The sequence below is a fragment of the Hyalella azteca genome, unplaced genomic scaffold, assembly GCF_000764305.2.
Source record: "Hyalella azteca isolate HAZT.00-mixed unplaced genomic scaffold, Hazt_2.0.2 contig212, whole genome shotgun sequence".
Classification (NCBI taxonomy): Eukaryota; Metazoa; Arthropoda; class Malacostraca; order Amphipoda; family Hyalellidae; genus Hyalella; species Hyalella azteca.
Genome location: NW_025930568.1, coordinates 20,214 through 40,040, shown reverse-complemented (window position 1 = coordinate 40,040; position 19,827 = coordinate 20,214). Strand labels below are relative to the sequence as shown.

General features: G+C 39.4%; 1 protein-coding gene across 1 annotated transcript in view; it reads right to left on the bottom strand.

Annotated features, from left to right (window-relative positions):
- Positions 1 to 1,337: 1,337 nt before the first annotated feature.
- Positions 1,338 to 19,827, bottom strand: part of LOC108679078 — a 30,974-nt gene continuing 12,484 nt past the window's right edge. The window contains exons 3-21 of the mRNA XM_047884642.1: positions 16,356 to 16,510; positions 14,807 to 14,975; positions 13,870 to 14,014; positions 13,382 to 13,467; positions 12,803 to 13,062; positions 12,422 to 12,606; positions 11,229 to 11,626; positions 9,327 to 9,494; positions 8,598 to 8,716; positions 7,980 to 8,230; positions 7,661 to 7,764; positions 7,298 to 7,452; positions 6,203 to 6,371; positions 5,595 to 5,742; positions 4,188 to 4,243; positions 3,515 to 3,774; positions 2,958 to 3,142; positions 2,244 to 2,607; positions 1,338 to 2,082 (exon numbers count right to left, since the gene is read on the bottom strand). Coding sequence (XP_047740598.1) covers positions 2,431 to 2,607; positions 2,958 to 3,142; positions 3,515 to 3,774; positions 4,188 to 4,243; positions 5,595 to 5,742; positions 6,203 to 6,371; positions 7,298 to 7,452; positions 7,661 to 7,764; positions 7,980 to 8,230; positions 8,598 to 8,716; positions 9,327 to 9,494; positions 11,229 to 11,626; positions 12,422 to 12,606; positions 12,803 to 13,062; positions 13,382 to 13,467; positions 13,870 to 14,014; positions 14,807 to 14,975; positions 16,356 to 16,510 — 3,190 coding nt within the window. The 3' untranslated portion in view covers positions 1,338 to 2,082; positions 2,244 to 2,430. The remainder of the gene's footprint in view (positions 2,083 to 2,243; positions 2,608 to 2,957; positions 3,143 to 3,514; positions 3,775 to 4,187; positions 4,244 to 5,594; positions 5,743 to 6,202; positions 6,372 to 7,297; positions 7,453 to 7,660; positions 7,765 to 7,979; positions 8,231 to 8,597; positions 8,717 to 9,326; positions 9,495 to 11,228; positions 11,627 to 12,421; positions 12,607 to 12,802; positions 13,063 to 13,381; positions 13,468 to 13,869; positions 14,015 to 14,806; positions 14,976 to 16,355; positions 16,511 to 19,827) is intronic.

Below are 19,827 nucleotides of genomic sequence, written 5' to 3'. Positions count from 1 at the left end.
AACACTAGAAATTGAACTTTTGAAATTCGAGTAGTACAAATCAAATTGTATCCACAATACCCTTGATTTGTACTACTGTCATTTCCACAGTTCAATTTCAAGTGTTGCAAAATCTTCACCAGCTTGATAATGAAAATTGTATTTTTGAAACGTCGAAATCCATTGAAATGCCATTTCGTAACCTGCTTTTTTATCTCACGGCGCCAGCAAGAAATTTTGTTCGACTCATTGAGAAAGCGAATAAGATTATTAATAAAAAGCATGCTCTGGTCTTTGATCAAACTTGCATAAAAGTAAAGCTTCTGCCAAATTAGACCAATTTTAAATATTAAATATTCACATGTGTGTTTGAAGCACGTGTCGACGGTGTCGTCGTAGAAGTCTGGTCTTTACTCACAATAATGATTTTTCTTGAGGATAACTTGTAGGTCAAATATTCAATGCCGATAACTCTATTTGTTAAGCCCTAGTGGCTTAGGCGAAATTTCGATACTCAGGTTTCAAGGAGTTTTATTGGGTAATCTTGAAAACATAGTTTCTGTAAGAATGACATCAGAAATATTAACTATCTTAATACATAAGATAAACAAATATAAGCAAAATTATATCCAAGTTAACCAAAAAAATGTATCATATCAGAATCAATAATGAAAGACTAATAAATCACAGGACTTAACTCACCGAAGTATTTCGCCAATAAAGAGGTTTGACTACGAATGACAATTTATGTCCAGGGTAAACTTCGGTCGGATGACTGAAGGTCTAAACAGAAAGATTACGAGAAGCGTACAAGTGAAAAATTGCGATTTCACTATTGCTATTATAATTATTAATCGTCAATACATTTAAAATACATTAGTGTAGTTAGGCAAAAGTTCTTCATTTATACAGGTTTGATTGAAGACCAGAGCGTACTTTTTATTAACAATCTTCTTATTGTTTTTTTTTTTGATGAGCCGAACGAAATTTCTTGCAGGTGCTTGGAGATCAAAAAGCAGATTACCGAATGACATTTTACTGGAATGCGACGTTTCGAATATATCAATATTCATTATCAAGCAAGTGAACAGTTATTACAACGCTAAAATTGAAATTTAGACATGACATAAGTTTATACAGGAAGTATCGTAGATACAGCTCAAAATCGAAAATCAAATTAATCCGAGAATAATTTCAACGTCCTGACGAATCCCGCGGTTTGCAAATTGATAGCAGGAGACTCGTCCTTAATGATGAGAGCCTCCGCTATCGACAGTCGTAGTGTCGGGGCACCGCATCGCGATGCTGGTGCAGGCCTCCAACGTGGCACGGGTAATGGTCTTGTTGTGGGCCTCCCGCATATGATTCTTTGGTCCTGCAGCTTGCAGATGGCATGTGAGTCTACGACTCAATGTTGTGCTTGTCAAACCGATGTAATTTACATTTTGGAGAAGTCTACAACCTTCTTTCATGCAGGAAAATTTGTAAATAACATTGGTTTCTTGTAGCGGTCCGGACTTTTTACATGGATTGTTTTTCATGATTAAATTCTTGATCTTTTTGTTTCTGTAGTAAATCATAAGTTGTATTCGATCAGTTACTGTTGTGCAGCTGATGTTATTTTGCACAATTGAATTGAGGACTCGTTCGTCAGTCCTATGACCATCGTTCATTTGATTTTGATAGTAAATTCTGATGACGCAACCTCTTGATGGGGAATCATCTGTTCGGTTTTGACGGGCTCTGATATTCGAAATTTCTTTGTCAATCGTTTTGTTTGCATAGCCGTTGTTGACAAGAATTTGTTTGCAGGTTCGGAGTTCAGTTTTTAAGTCACGAGCAGAGGTACAGGTCTTGAACGCTCGATGTATGAAGGCGCGTATTGTGCTGATTTTGTAGCGCTGGGGACATTCGCTTTCTTGGTTCAGGACCTTTCCGACGTCTGTAGGTTTTCGATAAACTTTAGTGACGAACGAATTATTATCGTCTTGCACCAGGACGTCCAGAAAAGGCAACGTGCGATTTTATCCAAATTCGTAAGTGAATGTCAAAACGGAATTGCGTTCTAAAGCCGCGCGCAGCTCCATCATCAATGGATTCTTCCTTCATCGAAAAAACAATAAGAAGATTGTTAATAAAAAGTACGCTCTGGTCTTCAATCAAACCTGTATAAATTAAAATACATTATACATAATACAATACATTATAACTATTAATAGGTATCTTATTGCATCATAGGATTAATTAAAATTAAGATATCGTACTTTTTTGCGTGCGCTGGAGATGGTGGTGGTGCGGTGCAACGGATAAGTGTGTAAGAGAATAAAAGGCGGCACAGAGTCGTCAGATAGAGGAAAGAAAAATTAAAAATATAGTACGAGATTAAAAGGCGCGTACCGCGTAATTGGGTTATTTGTTGTTTTGTAGGCTTTTTTCCGCGCACGAAGATCTTTATGAATCTATTTGAGTTAGCTTGAGTTCTCGTCCAGGGTGCTGCTTGGACCAGAGCTCAGAGAGCGTGTCGTGCATTGGTAGTTTCTTGGTCTCAGGCAGCAGCAACACGAGCAGCGCTGCGGCGACACTCGCACTGCCGATTACCAGTGGTGGCAACCACGGCAGTTTCTCCCCCTGAAAAGTTTACAATTTTGCGAACAATTCATTTTTCTCGAAAGCCTTTAATATGGCAGTCACATTGATATTTTACTCACCAGAAGTTGCCAAAATTAATTTACATTATCGAATAAAGTCGGCTAAATTTGCAGTCTCACAGAAATTATCGAATAAAATTGCAAAATTTGCTGTCTCACAGGAACTCTAGAAGGTTTATTTGTATGTGGCATAATGGTGCACTTTATTATCACATTAGAAAGATCATGGAACAGTTAACATGATAATAATTAAGTTCGCTTGAATATTTTTCTGAATTGAGAAGTCGAATGCATAATAAATTCTCTTGTGTATAATTAATCAACACCTACCACGGTATCGGTAATGACTGGCGCGATGATGGCTCCAATTCTTGAGAGGAAAAGCGATGATCCGATTCCCTGAACCCGCACCTCTGTGGGAACGAGTTCTGACAGAGGAATATGAAGCGCTTGGTACGCTGACGTGGAAGCCATCTTGCCGATCATAGCCAGGGTGAGGACCTGCCAGCTCTTGTCTGCACGTCATTATTTCTATGACACAGTTGAATATTACTGTTTTCAAAGTGATTTTTATTATTAATTGTTGCTTATTATTATCCTTGATGACTATAATATAATTAGCAAATTAATAATATAATGTTACTGATGATATTTTCATTATACGATCATTGCCGAAAATAGCCTAACCTTGAATAGAATTCAGTCGTAACTGTCACCAACTTACGGGTGCCTAAACTGGAGATATCTTATGATCGACGCATTCAGTAAATTTTCTTCAAACAAATTTTACCGACAAATTAAAAAAAAAATTCATGTTACATTTCATAATGACAACGAACAGAGATTAATACGCTTGAATGAAGCATAAATTAAAAATATGAACCAACTTCTATCAATGAAGACGAGGCATATGATTGAAATCCCCGCGATGAGGTAGGAGAAACTAATAGGTAGCTTCCTGCCGAAAAAGTCGAGCATTGGAGCCGCAGCCACGTACGCAGGTATCTCGACTACACCCAGCAGCACCATATAGACGAAGGGATCTGCACTTAACACTCCAGCACTAAAGGCCAGTCCGTAGAATATGAACGCTGATATGAAGAACAGTGACCACATCACCACCATTCTGCCTCGCAGCTCACTTGTGCTGTGTGGGAGAACTCGAGATTAAACACAGAAACAGGACTTGATTGTGGGAACTCTCGAGTAGTATTAGATACTTTATATTACAATACTACAAATACTTTATATATCCGGAGTATTTTATTTTGGTACAAATCAAATTATATTTCAACCCCTGGGAGTTATGACATGTGTAGGGGGGCTTAAACGAGGAAATTCTAGTCATAAACTTCGACCCGCCAGTGGAATTCTAAATTTATTTTTAACTCCGTTGGTTCACGTACTAAGTAATTTGTCATTTGATCCCAACGATTGATCAAATTTCATGAACCCTTTCCGACGTATTTTTGATGAACTTTTCAGTAATTCGAGAAGCAATTTTAACTACGCTCAACTTTTTTTTAATTTTTGTGCTAAAAAAATATCTGGTAATTTCACCTCAGGAGCAGAAGCAGCTGGCGACCTCCGCTAATACCATTGTTGATGGCAGCTTTCTGGGGGCAATAAAATTGAAAGTGGATTGCGTCAATATAACTTTGAGTCCTGTCTCATGGCTGTTTTTGTGATTAATGTCAAAATAATACAAAAGTGCAACAAACATATAAATGCAAACTTTTTGAATTGATTTTAAGAGTATGAAAGACTCGGTTGAATACAAACTTGCTCGCTCTGATTTTTGTAGGGCTTGCTAAATTTTAAACACACGAGGACCGCAGAAGTTCGATCTGCTGCTGACTTGCAACGCCTAAAAGAGATATGAAGCCGTACGTCAGAGCATCTGTATATAAAACAACCCTCTAACAGAGTCTCGTTTCTTATACAGTTCCGCATTAGAGGAAAACTTCTGACCAACTATTACATAAGGTATAAGGCCATAGCCGCGCACCAAGGTATTTTCACTAAAAAACAAACACTTATAACATCACACACGTGAAAACTTTCACGAGCACAACACAAGACTGACTAAGCACCACGTAACTCCACTGAATACCTATAGTTGGCTCTTGCGCTCCATCCTGTGAGCCAATGCAGTGCATTAGTTCACGTGTCCTATGTAAACTGACACAAAATACACGGAATTAACGTTATTTTATCTATTAAATCAGCGCATTCGAAGCCGGTTCGTACCATTGCCTCTACATTCATATTTATGCCTTTCGTGACTCGATACTTCAAATTTGTGTACGATTGAAGTCATTCACGGTTAACAGCGTTCATTTTATCATTTTCACATGCATTTATTTTCGTACATATCAGAGGAATAATTGTACCGTCACGTTTGGAGTAGTCATCTCAGTAACATTTGAGCCCAACCTTACCGCAGTGGTCGTGAGTTGTCAGGTTCGAGCGGCTGTGAATCGGTTAGTCAGTCGTGTCCCGCCAGCCCTACTGTGAGTTTCTACATGAACTCACCACGCTCTATTGCTCCACTAGCGATCTTGTGCCCCAACGCTAGTTCTTGTGGCTATTCTCTGAAAGCTTCATCAAGCAGTACAATGTCTGTACACTATGTTTTACTAATTTAAACGTGTTACTTTTTAAAGTGTATTTTACTGAAACAAAATTTACGTTTTATCCGTAAGAGCAGAAGTTTTTATGAACAACGAAATGCAATAAAATACCTGCGATTGGAATTTTATCCAGATCAGTTTATTTTTACAAGATAGTTGCCGGCGTTTGGCTCGAATATTCTGACAAGACTGGAAGTTGCGGGGAACATCCGTTGACAATTTTCTCGTCTAATCTTTAACACGTTGGCAACAAGTTTTTACAAGACTTTCATCAGCGCTTCGACATTATTGGGTCTGCTCCTTACTTCAAAGTTAACTTTGAACTGACATAAACCTTTTGCGTGCATTCCATGACCTCCAGAAGTTCCGCATCGCTCGGCAGTTCCGAGCACTTGTTGATTTTGGCGGCTTTCTTGAGAAGCTTGAGCGCTTTATCATGATGGCCATGCACCACAAGCCATCGAGGCGACTCGTCCAACCACCTGTCATCGCGAAAGAAATGAAATTGTGATGAAATGATGGTGTTGGGTGTGAATTATCGTTCGAAAAATATAGCATTTTTAAACAGCTTACATTATAGAAACGTAATGCTTCTGTAATGACGGCGATCCGTTCCCATTTATTTTCTGTTCTCCAAATCGTTCGTGAGGCGAGGCGTTCATCTCTCTAAACTATCTAATCTTAGGGTAAGCACACAGTGAAAGCAGGTTGCCAGCGTGCTGGTTACCTGCTCAGGCTGGCGCCTGAAACCATAGAAAACAGAAGCCTATTCGTACATGTTTTCACTGTGAACACTTACATTCTTGTGGCAGGTTGGAGCAGGTTGCCTGCGCGGGCAAACCTGCTTTCGCTGTGTGCGTACCCTTATACTAAAACATTAAGCGATATAAGCGGCAATCAATATGGTCTCAAATTATTCTCAATTTCTGAAGGAATCTTTACCAAAGACATGGCAGAAGGCAAGCTGGTGGCAAGATGGTCGCAAAGTTAAGCCACTGCCAGTCCCGTAAGAGGTATGCCGCTCCGCCCCAAGTCATGGTCCCAATCGCCCAGGGGAAGGCAACCAGCATTCCTACTTTGCCTCTATTTTTCGCCTCGCACACTTCCATTGCTGTAAATAATATCAATACCCATGAGAACAACGAATAATTATGTTATATGCGTTCATGGAAATTAGTTCCGTGATACGGAATTTCATCAGTTACTCTTCCTCCTTCATCAAGTAAGCGCCTATAGGCGAGATCAGTGCCGTCATCTCAACAAGGTTGATTGAACATCTACAATATTAAAAGTTTCAACAGAATTTTGTGTACCATAACCATATTTATGAAATTAGAAATTAACTTTCCCCGAAGGTGAAAATCAGCAAATGACGTAGCAAAAGACGATTCAAGAACAAGACAAATTGTTGGAATGCGATTCTGTCATTTACATTTTCGGAACATAAACCGTCGTCAATAATATTCGTGGCTAGATGCCGTCAAAGTAACTTAAGTTATCGTCAGTGTAAAATCAAGAAAATACACGAAAGGAAGTTCATCGCCTAAGTGCTGAACTATTTCGTCAGAGATTTGACAGAATAAATAAATCGAAGAGACGAGTTAGATGAAATGAAAACTCGGTTCGTTCGATACGAAAAAAAATTATTAGTCCTTGAACAAGGTGGTTAAAAAGGATTACCCACACTTTCCTTTGATAAAGCAAAAAATTATGACAAAAAAATTTCTGTCGAACGTTTCAATATGCTCCACATTTGTTACAACAATAGACCTGCAAAAATTTGAAAATTGTAGGTGTAAATCTATACGACCCCAATAACATTAGCCAAATTCTTTAATTTAATTTTTATTTATGGCTTGTCTCTTGAAAGATGAAAAATTTGTCTTTGCATTAATATTAGGACATGAGTACGAAAGGTGTACTCGGCTGCATTTTTGCAGAAAAGGCTGCATTGTGCTTTGAAGTACTTGCAATGATGAAGAACGTAGGTTGTAAATTAAATAGATCTATAAGTTATAAGACTTGAATAAAACTTGCCGGCAGTATAGAAGGCGGCGAAGCAGAAAAGCTGAAGAAAGCCTAAAATAAACCTGGCAATCATTATCACCAGAAGGGATGGAGTCCAGCTCATGATCACCGGTACCACCAAGTACCCAACAATGCTGGTCACGATGGCCGGCTTACGGCCTTTCCTGCAAAAAAAATATATCTCTCTTGTTTCTGCAATTCCTTGCAATATTGGCGCTCTGAACAAACAACAGATTTGTTTAAAAATCTATGAAAAAATATTTTAAATATTGAATGTTTCAAGCTGCGTTCCTTCAATTTATAACATAATTTCTAATCCTTATTTACATGACATTATCATATCGCTGGCTTATTTGCTAAGTTCTCTCTCACCAGTCGGCGAGGTAACCGACGCTGAAGGAGCCCAACATGGCGCCGGTCATGTAGACAGAACTGTAGGTGGAACGCAAGTACGCTCTGCCACACACCATATCGTACTGGCACGAGAGCAGGAATTGCTTCACTCTTTCGATTTGTTTTGTTCATAATGTTTTATTGAGAAGATTGAAGCTTTGATTCTTCAATAGAACGACATGATAATTATAATTTATACCATAATCAAGACAGATCACACAAACAAATTAAAAACGATATTCCTGAGGTTTAGTAGCTGCACCCACACAAATTTTTGTAATACTCCCTGCTCACTCACCTGGGAAGTCAAAGTTGAGTAAAACACGGAATTGTCGTAGATGAAATCACGGCAAGCAGCGTAAGCTCCTCGCTCTTCGTCTCTGTAATAACATTGGTCACCGTCGAGGCCCCGGGCAGCGGAGGTGTTGAACAGCAGCGTCTCGGACTCGAGGATGTCCATCTCTACAAAAGCTTTTGTGGCGCATGTGAAGTTCAAAATAGGCGCCACAAACGCTCCAGAAAACGCATGGGGAGGACGAATCAGCGCCGCTGTTTTATTGAACGAAAAGAATTAAAAAACGTTTAAAAACTGAAGCAAAATTCGTTGGAATTAGCGCCGAAGATACAATCACGCACAATACTCGTCAGAGGACTTTGCTGTCTTAGGAAATTCTAATTCTTGTTTCTCATTAAACCGGCGTCTGGGCGAAAGCGTAACAGCTGAACTCATAAGTATAAGTAGCAGAGTCTCGGGTTGATGGGATGCAATCAAAACGCGATCTATTTCATGCAGAAAGTTTCTCACAGAAAGGAACGTTACAGAAAATAATAACTATTATGTTAAGAATTCGTTCGTCGTTAAACCATGCTGAAATATTAGTACGTACAAGTGGGATCTCCTTAAAATGTTACTCACATGTAGCACATAAGACGAATGTGACAATATTCCAACGCTTTGTTTTCAAGCGCGTCAATATATCATCCAAATCTTCTAGTTTTGGTTCAGTTGTCATTGCTATAACGATGATACTTTTAATGATTTATAGTACGAAAGACAATTAAATACGAAATATTTCAACGATTTTAAAGCGATGTAATGCAAGGGAAAAGTTAATCCTTCTTATAAAAAGATTGATTTTGATCAATGAAATTAACTTCAATTACTTCACGAATTCGACTAACAAATCTCTTCAAGTAGATGTAAACTTGAAATCTGAATTTCTGTGAAAAACTGAGGATCATTCGCATTATTATATTAGGACAAGACATGCACCCGCGTCTGCAGTCGACTAACAGCGTTCTCCAACTGAGGCTAATATGACCAGTTCGCAGGACTGCCCTGCAACGAGCTGTAAACTAAACAAATTAATACTCACTTTACATAGTTTAGCAAGTACGTACACGGTACGCAGTACAGTGGGCGTTGACTGTTACTCAAGGGCATTGGCATGATTTCTCAGCATAAGGTGCTTGGAGGGTAGTAATAAAGTGTTATTTTTTATTGCTACATCAGAATGGTCTTGGCCATTTGATAAATTTTTGTGCCACATATGACGCTTTAGGGTAATCAATTAAAGGGATTGATATTAGTATCCGTTTACAAGTTGCCAATCCAGGATATAACTGAACTAGACGACTGCGTCACCTCGCTGCCTCGACGCTCGTCTCGTGACAGCTGCCTTGAGGGCACCTCGCTGCCTCGAGGCCCTCTCGTGACAGCTGCCTTGAGGGCACCTCGCTGCCTCGACGCTCGTCTCGTGACAGCTGCCTTGAGGGCACTTTGCTGCCTCGAGGCCCCTCGCTGCCTCGAGAGCTGTGATGGTGCAGTGGTGAGAGACTCTGTCTTTCGCAATCAGCTCCCGGGTTCGAGTCTCACTGAGGACAAGTTCTACCGGGAAGCTCAGCTCATGGTCAACTCAGCCATTCATCCAACTCAGGTTGATAAATGAGTACCTGGCTTGTCCAGGGTGTTGTGTAATGCAATCAAATGGTTCTGGCGGGTCAGCGAGCCAGTGATGGTCGTAGAACTACCAGTGGCACCAAGTGCCCGGAAAAACTGACCTATCACCCCCCCTCCCTGGTTGCCACTACCAGGATGAGCAATTACAACATCAACAGGCCCTTCGTGACATCAGATCTCCACTCGAGTCTGTTCCTTTTTCTCGTCGGGCCTTGGCTCCCACTACACAGGGGAAGCATCGCCCACTGCAGGTCACGTGAGCCTAGCTGCGCTGTGCAGCAGACGAGTCCCTCTCTCCACTTGTTGAAGCATCATCTTTCCAAAATCAAACTCATTTTTTATTCCGCCGATGCACATAACGTCAAGGCATTCATATCGATCTTACTAAGGACGGGAATTACACAATTTTTTTATTTCAAAAAAGGACTGACTCGCTCTGACTTTTTGGTCATTTCAATCCCAGTGTATTTTTTATCGTTACACTAAAATAGAGTCAAAGATTATGTGAGGTGAGGTCTGGAGCCATCCTATCCAAACCCAAAATAGCGTTGTCCTATTTTAAGCCAGAAAGCATATTTATCGTCCAAGTAGGATGGATGAGAATTCATCACTTACCTTGTGGTGAGACTTTCTTCAGAGTGCATGGTCAAAATTTGATTTTAAAAAGCACTCACTCTCAGACAAAAGGACGAACATAACGATGCTTTTCAAGATTTCTAATTTTTAGAATCAAAATCAACACGTTTTGGGGAGTCATTTCTTTAAAAGCAGATGTCAAAATAATTTCGACAAAAATAATATTTATCATTGAATTCTTTGACGACAAAGAAGCAGGACAATTATTTATGTTCTTTGACTTTACCACTACTGAACTGGATTGAATAATAAATTTATTAAGAGACAGGTTACGAAACGTAAATTATTTTGCTCAACATTTGTGCTACATGTGGATACACCGAATAATTACGAATAAAATTAAAAAAAACATACGTAAATCTGGAGACCTACTCAACATGTTCACAGGGAGCCAGATAGATTTCTCGAACTTTACATGATACTTTGGTGGAAATAAGCGACTGCTCCATTTAACCTGCAGGGACAATGGGCGATAAGCAAATTTATTCAATTTGCAAAACTTTAATAATGCCGGATTGTAAGCATCTTGATGCTAGAAGGGAACCTGGAACTTGTACTATCATCGTTGAATTTATACCTCCATGTTCATGATAAATTCAAGCGTTAGTTATAAGTTATAACATTAAATGTGTCATGAAGTTGATCCGGAAAGACTTGAGTCCTACATAACGTGTTCAACTGAATAAAAACAACTGTTAATTTTCTATATTGAATGAAGTCATAAGGGTTATTCAGTTAGATCTATCAGCAGAGAAAGTTATCAAGTGCTCAATGATACAAGACACTCGTCTCGGCATTGGAAATTTTCACTTCTTCGTTCGCAACATCACCATTGTAACAACTTTCTTCATAATATTGTGACCAGAATCTCAGGCTTCAACGCACAATAAGCTTTAAAATGTCTATCATATTTCTAGAATGCCAGAATGCAGAAAATCTCCTTTCAAATGCTAGATTTCCTCTTGATTTTTAGTTTTACTTGTCTCTTCTATTACACTCTGAGGTTTATGCATATTTTCTGCGATAATATTCCGGAACTCAGGACGCGACATGAGAGGAACTCCGCCGGCTGCGCTCGTCCTCTTAGGATGTCCCGTTTGTTGGCGCCACTGACGCATTCTCCTGAACTTACTTGACGGCTTCTCAGTAATTTCATCAGTCTCTTGAATATCTATGGTTACTTTCCTGTCCATTTGTTTCTTGTCGGGCAGAACTTGAGTCTGGTCGAGCTCGGCGACAGTGTCAGGCATGTGCTGCTTGTTCGTCTCAGGAAGAAGCAGGGTCATGAGCCCAGCGACTATGCTGGCTCCCCCGAAGATGACAGACGGTAGCCATGGGACGCTCTCACCCTGAGATCAGCAGTTCACTTATATGAGCGATAAAATATACAATGCAATAATGTCTATGTAATTATATAATTACAATTTATTACATACAATGTAATTAAATTCACTGCTCAGTGAAGGTTTTGTAAAAACTTTTCATTATTTCGTGGGAAACATAATGAAAACGATACATGAGCATTGACCACACCGAGAAGAACGTAGGAATGATTGACCAAAATAAACTGAAAATTTAGTGAATCTCTCTAAAAATCAGTTTCAGTGGAACTCCGCCCCACAACTTGCTTCGTGCAGAAACTCGGCTCGTGAAGCTATTCGTTCCTAAAGCAAACCCACTTTTTCATTTATATTTAATTAAAAGTACTCCGATCCGCGTTGGGCCTCCAAAAAGTTCATCTCTTTTACGTATATATTGTACATACAATGGGGTGAAATGAATTGTTTTCAGGCTAAGGTGCCCAAAAAAATCTTTCTGGCCCAAGATATTGTGGATTGTACTCTTATTTCGGATGAATTCCTTGGCCAAGTCGACTAGGCGGAAACCGGCCACGTGTTTCTAATTATGTCCTATTTATCACCGATAGATATCGACAGTTTTTACACCACTTCACTGCATTTTTGCAGTGAATGATGTCTTTCAGCGAATCACAGTCGTATAGCGGACCATATTTTTTTCGATCTGACGGTTCATGAGTCAATTTGGTCTTAAGGTAGGAGGTTCATAAGGCGGGATTTTACAGTAGCAGTTCACGTGATGGATAAATTAAACGATTTATGTGTGACAATGAAATTATATCGCACCAGGACGTCGGTGATGAAAGGCGACAAGATGGAGCCAACTCGGGAAGCGATCATAGAGGATCCGAGGCCCTGGAGGCGTACTTCGGTTGGCAAGAGCTCGAGTATGTACATGTAGATGATCTGATACGCCATGCTGATCCCCAGCTTGCCTATCATCGCCAGAGTGATCACCAGCCAACCCACGCCTGAAAATATTCTACTTGAAAATCACAGAGCGTTCTCAGTAATAAAACGTAAATAGCAAGGGAATACGATTTCTGAAAATGTTTTTTCTGAGTTCGAACTCGATCTTTTGGCCTCTGGTTACAAGGCGAGAAGGTTGATTAAACTAACAACTAGTGAGGAGACCTGTTGGAACTGGTCCCTAACTCGCATATTTACCTTTGGGTATGAAAGTGAGGGCGAGGATGTTGATTCCACACACTAAGTAAGACACCGATGTAGGCAGCCTTCTGCCCCAATAGTCGATGATAGGAGCAGTTAATGTGTAGGCGGGTACCTCCATCAGCCCACCGACCGCCATGTATATGAAGGGGTCTGCGCTGAACGCCACCGCGCTCAGCGATAGACCGTAGAAGACCATTGAAGCCACGAAGAAAAGCACCCACATCGTAAAGGTTCGCAGGCGAAGGGTGTGAGTACTGCTCGTATCATTGTAATTTTATATAAAGTTTTGGGTTTAATGAGACCAGACTCGAAACCTGCCCGTTTATTAATAGATATGAGTTCACTGAGATGAGCCTAATTCAGCAGCTACTGCAATTCATTGATTAAACAGGTAGAACTTGTTTTGGCTTTTGCAATGAAAAGTCTTTTTGCGTCTCAACTCTGAATCAATTAACGACAATTTAAATTATATTTGCAATGCAATTTACAAATCAATCAAATTATTTTTAATCCTTGACTTCAATTGAATTGATGTGACAAATTTATTTATTACTCCGAAGAATCGTGGATTACCTGAAGAGAACACCGATCCCCTTGAGAAGTTTCTTGAATGCACCTGTTGTAGTTGCGCATCTTTTGGCATCATTAACCGCAGCATTCTTGAAAATGAACGTTATATATTAGACAGAATTAGAGTTTTTCCATTATGTAACTCAATCGCTACAAGTCTATCTTTTCCATTGTTCAAATTAAAACAGATAAAAACACTTCTTGTGACACGATAAGTTTTCGTAACTGGTCTACGTACAGAGACTCTGGTATCATATCAAAGCATGTAAGAAATTTGTAGCCTTGAACAATCAAAACAATATTTATGCTCTGTGTCTTCCTAAGTAGGCATTTATTGGGCTAATTTGGACACTTATTAGTTAATCCGGACCAAAACTTATATGCATTTTTGTTGAAACCTTAATGTTGCAATAGTTTGCTAGATTCACTACTATCGTAATATGTCCCAATAGTTTTCTAGATTCACTTCTATAGTGAAATGGGATCGAGACTTTTTGCGTGATCTCCATGATGCTTCGCAGTTCGGCTTCGCTGGGCAGCTCGCTTCCGTTGATTTTTGCCGCTTTCCTGAAGACTTCGATCGCCTTGTCGTGATGTCCGTGAACGACCAGCCATCGCGGTGACTCATCTATCAGCCTGCACGGTGACACACGTGGGACAAAAAATGGTTCCCAAAGGGGAATGAATTACTTCTCGCTGAATTTTGCTGATATTGGAAGGTAATGGGCTAAACAAGAAAGGGTCAGTCAATTTCTTCTCAAATATACCATTAAATCATCATCAAAGTGTACAATTGAAATTAATGGATAATTTGCACAGTAGGCTGGCTATTCATCATTCATGTTACGGTGTTGGTTTTAAAAAAAATATGCATATATATTTGATTTGAATGGAACAAATTCCGATGGTCATCTCATTTAGGTGCGAAGTTCCTTTGACTGACATGACATACGTAAAGAAATATATGGCACCGACCCACCATCACTGAAGGCTGGGATGCTATAATACTAACCTGCCATGATTGAATGAGCATGCCTCAAAGTAGCTCGAAATAAATTCTGCATTAGGCCTAACGGTAAATGACTCGTTGATTCAGCTTACCCAAGACTATTTAATCTCTCATGTGATATACCATATTATTTAAATTGAACGAGTTTAATAGTTTTCGCCTACACGGTTGAAATAACAGTTTTAAAATTGTGAATTTTCTTGTCCTATTTCCTAAATTTTGTGCCGACTTCGCGTGAAGCTTTTCTACACGATCTACCGCAAGGTTTGTGTTGGTTCATATTCACTGCTATTTAGTATTTTGCCATGGTTATGCTGTTGCTATTCACTGCTATTTTGCCATGGTTAGCGTTGATTCATATTCCCTGCTAACTAAACCAATATGCGGAATTGTACGCAGGAATCGATAGTTTCACTCACCAGATACAGGGCAGGAAGAAAACAGAAGGGACAGTCGCAGTAAGCATTAGCCACTGCCAATCCCTGATTAGGTATCCGAGTCCAGCCCAGGCTACAGTGCCTAGCGCCCACGGCAGGGCTACCAACACTCCCACAGTCGCTCGGTGCTTCGGTTGAGTCACTTCTAATGCTGTTCATGTTAACATTCTTGTTAGTATTAAATTTTTTCATGAGGTAGCACGAGTTTTATGAAGTTTTCAAGAGGAAAAGCGATGGTAATCAAGATTTAACGGACTAATGACTCAAAAATGTATGACCATTCAACATGATAATTGCAATATATTCTTGGCCCACGGATCATGAACAATTTACCATCGCTAGGTCTTGCTTGTGAGTCATGGTCCCACATGAGACCACATACCTCAGGAGTCAAGCCCCACATGAGACCACATGCCTCAGGAGTCCCACATGAGACCATAAAGGAAGTTTCAAACAAACGAGAAACACTCCAACTGACAGTCGCATACACGAGAATGTATGGTATATTTCCTGTTAATAACTCCGGTTGTTGATTGAGTAGAAAAATGTCTTAACACTATTCTTAAGTATGACAACTGAGTTATTCTAAAAATATGTTGTGAGAAGTACCGAATCGACACTTCAGAGGACTCGGCTGCGGACTGGCCTGCGGACTCGAATCAAAACCTAACTTGACGTTCAACTCAACCAGCCATAAATCTATCAATAATGAACGGATTTTATTCAAATTTGAAATATAAGTAGATAATATCAGTAATTTGTGGACGGAATTATTTCAGATTTTTACATCAATGACTTTTTAGCGCATTTTCTCATTTATGGAAAAAATGCACTATTGTGCTCGCCATGTCCGTCTGTCTGTCTGTCTGTACGTCCGTCCGTGACCTCAAGTTTTCATCGACGAGAAAATGCGCTCGCTGTCACTCACTGCAGTGAGTACTGAGTTATATTTTTTATTAATACGGAAAACCTAACTTCGCGTTCACCTCGCAGGTTAGGTCATAGTCAGGTCAAGTTTCAGTATTTTGTGGCATTAGAAAAAAGTAATTGATGTAAAAATTTGAAAAAATTCCGTCCACAAATTACAGATGTTATCTATTTATAAGTCAAATTTGAATAAAATCCGTTCATTATTTATGGATTTATGGCTGGGTGAGTTGAACGTCAAGTTAGGTTTTGATTCGAGTCCGCAGGCCAGTCCGCTGAAGTGTCCGACCGGTGTGAGAAGTGAATTTTGAACATTTTAACTTCTTTTATATAAATAATTTTAAATCCAAACAAGTATGCAAGCGATCGTTATTAACTATTCACATTATTGTCAGTTATTATAATGCTTACAATCATGATGAAAATTGTCAACGTTGTGGTACATAACGTTTTAGCATTTCAAATTCAAAGAGCTGAGTGTGCAGAATTAATTAGCATTTCTCCTGCCTCGATATCATCATAAAGTAACTCCTAACTGACATTAATAATTACAAGCACAGTAACAAATATCAGAGCTAAACAACGGAATAAAAGTCAACTTTACCAATCGTATAAAAGGATGTCAGCAAAATAGGATGAAAGAACCCCAGCAGCAGACGACAGAAGAGGATGACCTCGAGTGACGGGATGACGCTCAGGGCGACGGGAGTGAGCGCGTAGCCGATGATTCCTACGGTCATTGGCAACTTCCTACCCTTCCTGCATGGGTTTATTGTTCTAGAGAACTCAACTTTTTTCATACATTTGTGATAACTAATAATAATTTGAGGATTTAAATATACAGCTCCTGTAAAATTCCAGCAATCAAAATATTAGCCGGCTAATTCCTGGATAAGTNGCATTTGGGGCGGTATCCTGAGAGCCGCTGTAAAGCATCTAAAGTTATAAGAAGAAACAGGGCCGAAGAATCACAAGTTGCATTTAATAACTCGTTAGATGAGAAATAAAATGAGCAGGTCACATATAGTGAATTTTATTCGATTTTATTCACCAGAGAAACCTTTCTCTAATCTGCTTGAAGTTTTTCCTTATTTTGTAATATTGTGTTGAAATGAATAGAATATTTTAAAAACTACTGGGATTGGGGAGTAATTTTCCAAAGTTTAAAATAAAATAATTACACTATTAGTTCATTTCACATTTTATTGATTGAAATTTATTAATTAAACAAGTAACAGCGGTGATCAACGATAAGTAACAGCGGTGTCGACGTTGATCGGCAAAATTCTAGACAACACAGAATTATTACCGCTTGCTGGGCCTTCGCATTAGTAACTTACAGCTTCAATGTTGGTGCGCTTACCACAAGCCACTGCGTCGCATTCCACCAAAACTTGTACAGTTAGCTTGGATTGAACCCTCAACTCACATCTACACAATTTTAGTCCTCTTAATTTCAACCATTCAGCAACCGCTTGACCTTCTATTAATTTCGGTAAGAGTTTTCTGTTTGCTTCTCAATAAAATTATAATTCTTTTAAACTTTAACACGTTAATTTTTTTAGTATATGAACCATATTCTGGCGCTGTTTAATAAAAGCTTCCTGCATTGTCTAAAGTGATGTTGCAAGCTAAGTGTCAGGTGAAATACAGCGTTAGGAATAAATATATTTACTCTTTCATAGTTCTCATTGATATGTATTGAATTTGTATACTCACATAGACTGCAGAGAAGAAAAATGATAACGTTCCATTTCCCGGTGCCGAGGCTATCAAGTACGTCGTCAATATCTTTCACTTCAGAAGCCGCCATAGTAATAGGATATATTGAATACTGATCTACCACTATAGGACCGTTGTCGAGTGCTACTGTGTTGGAGATACATAAATGCTATAGCATCGCTTTAGCTTCCATGGGAGAAGTTGGAGTAAAATTGTTCCCAAATCACAATTTTAAGAGTAAATTGCGTATAAAGTTCTCATATATTAATGATCATAAGAAACGGCACACATTACACCTTTGTCCTCGAGTTCTGAGAGGTCCTCAATAAGTACTTCATCAGAAAACTGTGTGCACACGTGTGCTTCACCGGAGTCGTTTCGTTGCCTCCTTCCTCTTCTCTTGCCAGGCCCATACTACGACTGACTCAAAAGTCTAATTGACTATATAGAGGAAAAATCATATTTTTTCGTACATAATGTAGCTACAGGAAAACTGAAAATATGCAGGCATGTCTACTTTATACTGATACATATGTCTACTTTATACTGATGGCTTGTGCTGTGAAGACCTAATGCTTGGGTGAGTGTTTAGGTAGGCGTTATTGTTGGGAAATTATTCGGATGGCAAATAGGTGGTACTCTTATTGCACAGTTGTTCATCTCTCTCAAGTGCTAAGTGTTAAATCCATTTATGTTCCACGATTCAAAATTGATTACTGCCGTCAGGTGGTAGTATTACTGTTGCATTTAAGCACTTAAACAGTAGCTGAATCTCTTCAATACTTTTTGCATCATTTTAGTTTGCTTGTGTCCATGAAATGCTTCGCATTCCTTTAATTCCGAACGAGTGTTGCTGAGTATCAATTTAATTCCTATTTAATTCTGAATATTTTTTAAGAGGGGGCATGGCTAAATTAGGATTTTGTAACCTAACTTTTCTCCTCAGTGCTTCAACTTGAACACCACTAAATTCAACTTGAATGCTGCGCTTTTAATATGTTATAGCATATGTATTGATTAGGTATTTCTTCCGTGCAGTTACTGCTAGCCCCTCTCATGCTCCTTATATCACACTTAAATTTACATCTGAATCTAAATTTCAATTTGCTCATTCAACTCCTTTTTGTTACCATCAATACTGTGTGATCCTCAGCTGTTAACAGACAGTCCAGTATCCAGTATACTTTATATGTACCACTGTATTATTCTTCCATCAAATCAATTATAGAAATCTTACGGTTGCCTGAGACACAAAGTGGGTCCTTCAGACTCCACCCGTATCACGCGCCGGCAACAGGGCAATTCCTTGCAATATTGGCGCTCTGAACAAATAACATAACATAACATATTGATCTCGGCGCTGAAGTGTAGGCCTGATGTGGCCTGTCGCCGATTCTTTTCCTTTTCCACAGAAGATCCAATATCGTTTCATTTGACCGGATATTTTCATGACTGACGATAGTTTCAAGTAGCTACTAGACTTCCACCGGGTTCGATATGGTGCTAGGCATTTCTGCTTTTAATATGTTATAGCATATGTATTGATTAGGTATTTCTTCCGTGCAGTTACTGCTAGCCCCTCTCATGCTCCTTATATCACACTTAAATTTACATCTGAATCTAAATTTCAATTTGCTCATTCAACTCCTTTTTGTTACCATCAATACTGTGTGATCCTCAGCTGTTAACAGACAGTCCAGTATCCAGTATACTTTATATGTACCACTGTATTATTCTTCCATCAAATCAATTATAGAAATCTTACGGTTGCCTGTGACACAAAGTGGGTCCTTCAGACTCCACCCGCATCACGCGCCGGCAACAGGGCAATTCCTTGCAATATTGGCGCTCTGAACAAATAACATAACATATTGATCTCGGCGCTGAAGTGTAGGCCTGATGTGGCCTGTCGCCGATTCTTTCAATATCGTTTTCAGTTGACCGGATATTTTCATGACTGACGATAGTTTCAAGTAGCTATTAGACTTCCACCGGGTTCGATATGGTGCTAGGCAGTTCAAATCTGAACATATATTTTCCCATAGCTTCATCTAGTCTGTTCTCGAACGCGTTTATACTTGGAGCGCCAACGATGTCATTGGGGAGGCTGTTCTACATGTCGGTGATTCGAAGCGAGAGTAAATTTTGTCGCGTGGAGAAGTTGCAGCGCAGTTTTTTTAGTTTATAGCCGTGGCCCCTGGTGTTGGTTTTGTTTCAAATTCTAGTAATCCTTCGGGGACCTTGTATAAACCATAAGTATACTTGTATATTTCAATGAGGTCCCCACGCAGACGTCGATAACTGAGGCTTGGAAGCTTCATAATCTTCAATCTTTCTTCATAGGACTTGCCCTT